Raw genomic sequence first — 7,484 nt, forward strand, 5'->3', positions numbered from 1 at the left:
TATAGCTGTTTCTCAACTTACTAAAGCACAACGAACCAGCCAACACTCACACTACTAAGGAGTTCGAACCTGTAACTTCTCATTTGGAAGATCCACAATTATGTCACTTGACCACAAGGCCTTTGACAGTCAATGGAGTATTTAATTTGACCCTAAAATATTTTATTTTGAAATAATTTGGCTCAAGCCTCAAGGAGCAAGTTGAAATTTGATTATTGAAATTTAAAATTATTTTGAATGTGGAAAGCTCTCAAGCTTAGACGTCGAGCTTTTAATGAAAGTACCAATAATAGAACCAATTAACTCGGAATATGCGTGGATCAATAAGCTAGCTTTCATAAGGTATAGTATTTAAGCGTAAAATTCAGTAATTTTGACCGTTTTTCCCATCTGAGATCGCGCCTAACACACACACTCTCTCTCTCACTCTCTCACTCTCTCACACACGTCCTAAGCATCTCCTAATCACATCTAGATTGTATCTAAACATTTGTCAGCAAGGAATTCATTGTTAAATTGAAGATTTGCATTCTACTTTAATTTCATTAGGATAAGCGAAATTTCTTCCCTTTTCAAGTTCTTAGTCATGCATGCATTGTATTTGCTGATCAATGTTTAGATATGCGTGAGTAGTTGTTCTAAGGTCATGAGCTAGAGGAATTATTTGATCTTTATAGATGCTAATTCAATTCATTGACAAATTACATAAGAGTGTAGAATTGCCTAATTAGGGCTATTTAATGTTTGTGACTGTGTATTGTTGATTGATTTTCATTGTTAGTGTTTGTTGGCCACATTCATTAGCATGCTTAGGAGGAGATTCAATTCAATGAAAGTTGGATTGGAGCGCCATGCACAAGCTTTATGTTCTCCATGAGAGTCAAGGACTTGGGGAGACTTAGCTTCATGCTTAGGACCAATAGCCAATTTAGGCACAAAAATTAAGAAACAATCTTGACAACTTAAATTTTGAAGCAAATGGGAAGATGATGTGGCAAGGAGATATTTCTCCTGCTATTTCCAAGTTTTGTCAGCCCCAAAAGGCCCACCTTATGCTTACCCTCACGAAAGGCAAGGAGATATTTCTCCTGGTATTTCCATGTTTCTGTTTTTTAATTTTGTTTTATTTTTTCTTTTCTTTTTTTCCTCTACCCTATTTTCTCTTTCCTAATCACACTTACAAAATCTCCTCAAAATCTACACCAAACTCTTAACTATTGTGGATGGCCTTAGTGAGTGTTCTTCTTGGACTAAGAGTGATCCACCTTGAAAATGGGGTAACTCGAGGATCAAATCATAGGATAGGCACCTTGTAAAAGGCGTTTATATATTGTGGTTCTTAGGTGCATTTCCATTTTAGCCTAGATTTGGCTTGTATACCCCTAATCCTTAGTTCAAGCCATCTAGGAGTCTAATTTCGAAATTGAGTTAGACTTTTGTATACCACTAAGGATTTCCTAGCTTGAGCCCCTCCCTTTTTGTCATTGGGTTGGTTAATTAGACTTTTGTAATCAATTCTTTTGTAAATATCCAATTCATTGATTGTGTGATCAATGCTTCATATCGCCATGCTTAGCTTCTTGTTGATATTCTGCCTTGGTATCTAGAGTTCTTATAATTGCATGAATAATTGGGCCGTACGTAACTCCTAATATTAGAGAACAACATTTCACCTACTCACCTTATACTTGCATCTATTAGAATTCTATATTCTAGGCACACTAGAATTCATTCCCCCTCTCTCTATATTATTAGAAAGATTATTCTCATCTCCAAATATTATTCAAGTTTCTGGTAACCATGTCTGAATCTATAAGTACCCATTACTATATAAATCTCCGGTTAAAATGTTGCACAACATGATAATATCAAATGGGCAACCTGTCCTTGATCCAATACATTGGGTTGAATTGATTTGGTAAAAGGATCAGTTAAAATCAACCAAACATTGAATGAACTCAATCAAGCAACATATGAAAAATTCTCTTGGATTTTAAAGTAATAGCACTACTAGGCACAACATACATACCCATGACTTAATGTGAGACCGTGTGAACGTTTCGTTGGCAATTTGAATCAAAGGAAGGCATTTGGCCGAGGCAGTGAATGCGCCGTCGTAAACGTTTAAATTTATTTATTTTTTGAATACTACGTCGTCGTAAACGTTTTAATTAAATTTCCAGATTGTAAAAATATATGATATATCTTTCAGTAAGATAACACAGAAAAAACAAAAAATAGATGGAAGAAATTAAATACTGCATGCATAGATCATTTCATATATATATGAGATAAAAATAATAATATAAACAGTAGAGTTGAAAGATAAATAGAGGACACAGTACACACATTATTATATTATACGTACCACCAACCCGGCCACCAAAGACTTAGGCAATAACACATACAATACATTATACATATTATTACTTTCTGCCAAAGAAGGCCGTAGAATTGATAGAAATATTGCAGCAGTTTTATTGAAAGAAATGGATGGGGTCTCTCGGAATTATATATATGTGAATGAACTGAGCTAGCAGTTGAAATAGCAGTAGCAAGAAAATCCAGCCAAGCCATTCCAGTGACAGCTCCCATATACCGCACCCTCTAAATTCTTACATTGGTCGTTGCAGTTGCCACTAATGAAGCACTGCCCAGACCACGTTATACTCAGCTTCTCGCACAAATTTTCTTCACCTCCTTCACTCCAACCCTCTATTGGAGCAGGAGCTGGAGCACATGCATCTGTAACACCTGTACATTATATATATGGATGAGATCAGATGATAAATACTTCAAAATTGGTCTAGACCAAATCAAAGACCGGTTGAGCCAATATCGTCTCCACTGAGACTTGAACTCACCCATGTAGGGTGCAACCATGTGCCACTAGACCACAAGGTATTTGGCTTGATTCAATATAAATAATTGCATTCAAATGAGAACATGCTTAATGTGAGCGCACGCAATAATCTACTAAATGAATACACACTAACTACTCCCGCAGTTTCCACTGTCATCCAAGCATGTCTGAAAGTAATTAGTGTGCCTGCATTTACTAATAGAATGTGTATACTTATGCAGTTGTCCACACACTCTCATGTTAAGTAAATTCTCACCTATACTCAAGTATATATATATATAAATTGTGACGATTACTCACTGGTGGATGAAATGAGGAAGCAGAAAAGGAGAGCAACAAATATTGTGTAAGATTTTGATTTTGCCATTTGCATCAATGTATGTATTTGCTGCAGTTTACGCTCAATGGACTAATAACGCTTGTTATTTGTGGAGACACTAAGTGAGGAAATGTTATCTATTTATATTGAAGGAATGCCACCATTCTAAAATGACACTAATACTATCGTTAATTTTAATGTACATATGTTTGTCTCCATGCATCGTTTTGCTGCGCATTTAATGAATATACCTTTGCGCCTCTTTTTTGTCTGTATCTGTAATAATAACCAAATGATGACAGATTCGATGGGTTCTAGTAACAAAGTATATGCTTTTTTTTTTTTAATAACAAAGTGTATGTTGATCTGTTTAATTTGCGTATTGTTGGTGAAGTCGACCTTGATAACCACGAGGAAGGTAGGGATTATAGTTGAACGAGGATTCTTTCCCAACATACTTGTCTTTTTATTATTGCCAGATTTGAGCATATAACAAATTGAAGCTCTTGTTTTTTTTTCCATACCCGAAAAACAAGATAACATATTTTTTTTGTTTTACTACAAGTCTGGTGAGTTGCTGTAATAAATAAGAAGCTTTGTGAACGCAGAAAATCCAGCAGGTAGTACCAATTATGTATGACAAAAACTTGTGTGAGATTATCTCATAAATCTTTAGTTTGTCTCTGAAATGGGTATTGAAAAATATAATTGATGGGTGATAGAAAGCTAGATTCTCGGAAGCAGAAGGTGGCCGACCTAAGACTATGTAAGGAGGCAGAGGCGGATTCAGGAGATGATCAAAGAAGGGCCGGTTTGAACGATGGGTAAGCTGATTGATCGAGGATCGACTGGCGTGTAGGGGTGAACGAGTGGAAGAAATTAGATGAAGAGAGCAGGATGGTCGGTTGGTGGTCGGTCGACGGTCGGTTAGCGAAGTAAATCAAGATGTTTCATTGCAATTGAGTTCGAATATCAAGAATTACATTAAGTACTGAGCCAAGGAAGCCGGTTAGAAGGAGTCAGACTCGACTAGCACCCAAGCCCAGGTCATGGTGGAAGGCGTGTGAGGAAATCAGTTGAAAGCTCATCCTTGGCAAGCCGAGTGAGAAGGTTGGGCCAGTTAAGCAGCCGAGATGGCGGAGAGCTCGAGCGAGGCGAATTAGGAAGTTTCCTAAGGCGATGAGAATCAGGCATGGATCCCGCGGGTATGATAAGGAAAGTAAATTAAGATGTTTTAGGAAGTGGTTCCGCAAGCCTGCTCCAATATTTTAGACTCTTCCCTAACAAGGCGTTTGGTTGGAGGGAAAGAATTAAGTGGGAAAGGAATTGCAATTCCATGGGAAAAGAATAATGTGGGAATAAAGTGGGAGTTTAAATTCTCGTGTTTGGTTGGAGGGAATAAAATTAGTGGAATTTCAATTTCAATGTTTGGTATACATGGGAATTTAAAGGGAATAAGTAGTATAAAGTCCAAAATGCCCATTATTATTATTATTATTATTATTATTATTATTATTAAATGACAAGTACACAAAAAATATAACATATTAAATTCAAATACCACTCATCTACCGTATCTCTTGAACTAGACATATTGTAATTAATTTTAATGCAAATACTTCATCAAATGTTACTTCATAAGGTCATATCCAAAAAAACATTAGAAATAAAATTTGCTTTCAAAATTTATCCATATTCAAAGTTTAGGCAACTCAAATTTGCTTTCAAAATTTCTGCATATAAAGATCACACCATTTAATCACTATTTTGAACATAACAATTCTGGATATATATTTTGAACAGATCGGTGCACAAACAGAAAATTTTACTTTTCAAAATTTAGACAAATACGTTATATACACATATTAAATTTAAATATTTGAGAGTTGTGAGAAAATATATTTGATTAAGGTTGACATAGAATGATTATTGCTTGCTCAGGAACGGCTTTCTTGTTGATAGTTGTCGAAGATAATACATGGTATTAGCTAAAAGAGAAGGTCATACATCAATTTTAGATTAAAAAAGAAAGGGGTAAATTTGTCTCTAGATTATAAGTAATTCATTTTATATTTTATATCAAAATATAAAAGTATTGCATTTTCCCATATACGTAATAAACATTTTATTAATGATTTAGTATTACATTTGCCAGTATAAGTATTACATTTATTCTTGACCCGACTCGTCTTATGAACAAGGATCGATGAGATGGTCTCACACAAATGTTATGTCTTGCATAGTTGCCTATTTGACTATATATTTTTCTTTTAATAGTACTTTAATACGCGAATCTCATTGCCTACAGTTTTATCTGTATATTGGTAAAATTACAAACGTCGTATAATTTAAGGTTGAAATACTTGTAAATTATTAACGTAGTAATACATGAGATGATAATAATATGATTAAGACTAATAAAACGAGAACTGAAGTCAAACCAGTAAACCGTCACACCAGCAAAGAGTGAGTATAGAAAAACCAAATTAAACACTGAAACTAAATATTACATATATATATTGTGCTACTTATAATTCCTTGTAGTGATAGAAGCAATAAGTAGCTAGCAGTCTTATTCCCACAGCTGACACAACAAAAGGCTCACAACTCTCATGAACAAGCAGTTGAACCATATTGAATATTCCTGACGATGATGAGATGAGATGAGATCAGCACTTGAAATAGCAGAAGCAAGCAAATCCAAAACCGCTCCTGTGACACGCCCCGAATGTTGCGCCTTCGATATTCTTGCACTGCCGGCTACAGTTGCCGGTAACGATGCACGGACCCGTCCATGTCTTGCTGCGCTTCTGGCACACCTTAGCTTCACCCACTTCCACCTCTGCATGTCCAAATCTCTAACACAATTAATTCCATCTCTAAATATCCAATTACATAATGTGCTGAGGCCGATAAAAGGTCAAGTCCACCAGTTGATGGTTAGGGGATTGTTGGCCACTATAGCTAGGTATTTAAATCCAGCATGCACTTGGTGACTAGAGGGATTATATTGTTGGGTGTAGACGGATGAAGGGCCAAGTCTAGCATCCTGCCTCTCAAAAATGTTGTGACAATATTTAAGGAGCTATAGCTATAGTATTTAAGTCCAACAGTTGGTGGCCAGAGGGATTATATTGTTAAGGTATAACTTTTGGCGTACTAGTAAACGTATGATCTTAACAAGTGGTATCATAGCCAACTTAACGGATGACTTTCCCGAAAATGTGATTGCAGTATATAAGGAAATAAAGTGGCAACATGAACAAATTAAACACATACACATACTCACAAAACATTCTAAAATCAGGTGAATGTGTTTTGGTGATATTAAGTACGTGATTGAAAAGAATATCAAAAATGAAATGATTTCTTCCAAATTGAGTACATTATTGTAGTGGTTACGTACCAGTTGATGCAATGAGGAGGAAGCAGAGAAGGAGGGCAACAAATGTTGTGTAAGACTTTGCCATGCCTCCTATGTATATAATTGCTTCTGTCTACAATTAATGGATTAATGCTTATTGTGAGTTGTGGTGAAATTAAGTGAAGAAACGGTACCTATTTATAGTGGGGAAATACCACTATGCATACTTGACTTGTTCGTACATCAAAGGGCTGTGTAGAAATTTTGACTAAGGGGAGTTGAGAAGAACAAATTTAGTCAATCAACACCATATTATAAAAACATATTGAACTTAAAATAAATGAATGTAAAGAAGACTTCGGGGACAAGATAATGTTAAAATATGGCTGAAGATAAGAACTCCAAATCTGGGGTTTGAATATATAGATTATATATATTATGCATGGATCATGTTCTCAGCAAACAACGGTGCATATATTTATTTATCTTTCCATGTTTGAAAATTGGCTTAGAGCACGCTTTTACTTTCTAAATCATCTGACCTTAGGGATTTACCAGTACCGTAATCAGGCAGAGTATGTATCACAAGACTGACGACAGTTTTATTGTACGCCATGGTCTATATTTACTCTATTTTAATTTTATTTTTTACTCACGGTATCCAATTTTATTTTATACACACAATAAGTTACGGCACTAAAGTATCATTTTAATTCTAAAATACGTTCATTTGATAATATACATATATGTATGAGTACAACCAGGAGAGGGTTCAAACCCAAGACTTTCAACATAACAACAAAAGTTCTTAACCACTAAGCCACACAAGATCTTGTGCATGTATCAAAGCGTAGGAAGCTCCACTTATGCCTGGGGTGCACTGGAAGCAAAGTAGTGGGGTGACACGTGACTAATATTGAAGGCAACCCGATGTCGTC

The 7,484-nt window shown here is 35.6% G+C and overlaps 1 protein-coding gene across 1 annotated transcript; it reads right to left on the minus strand.

Annotated features, from left to right (window-relative positions):
* Positions 1–5,626: 5,626 nt before the first annotated feature.
* Positions 5,627–6,702, minus strand: LOC116012732 (defensin-like protein 19). The gene is made up of 2 exons (XM_031252389.1): positions 6,589–6,702; positions 5,627–6,024 (listed from the first exon to the last, which is right to left on the minus strand). Exons 1-2 carry the CDS (start codon positions 6,650–6,652, stop codon positions 5,852–5,854), a joined length of 237 nt encoding a protein of 78 aa, XP_031108249.1. The 5' UTR covers positions 6,653–6,702; the 3' UTR covers positions 5,627–5,851.
* Between the last annotated feature and the right edge of the window lie 782 nt (positions 6,703–7,484).

This window comes from Ipomoea triloba, chromosome 3, assembly GCF_003576645.1.
Source record: "Ipomoea triloba cultivar NCNSP0323 chromosome 3, ASM357664v1".
Lineage (NCBI taxonomy): Eukaryota > Viridiplantae > Streptophyta > Magnoliopsida > Solanales > Convolvulaceae > Ipomoea > Ipomoea triloba.

Coding starts and splice junctions, on each gene's coding strand:
- LOC116012732 (XM_031252389.1), bottom strand. CDS start 6,652: ATGGCAAAGTCTTACACAACATTTGTTGCCCTCCTTCTCTGCTTCCTC. Junction 6,025..6,588: donor CCTCCTCATTGCATCAACTG/GTACGTAACCAC, acceptor TTGGACATGCAG/AGGTGGAAGTGGGTGAAGCT.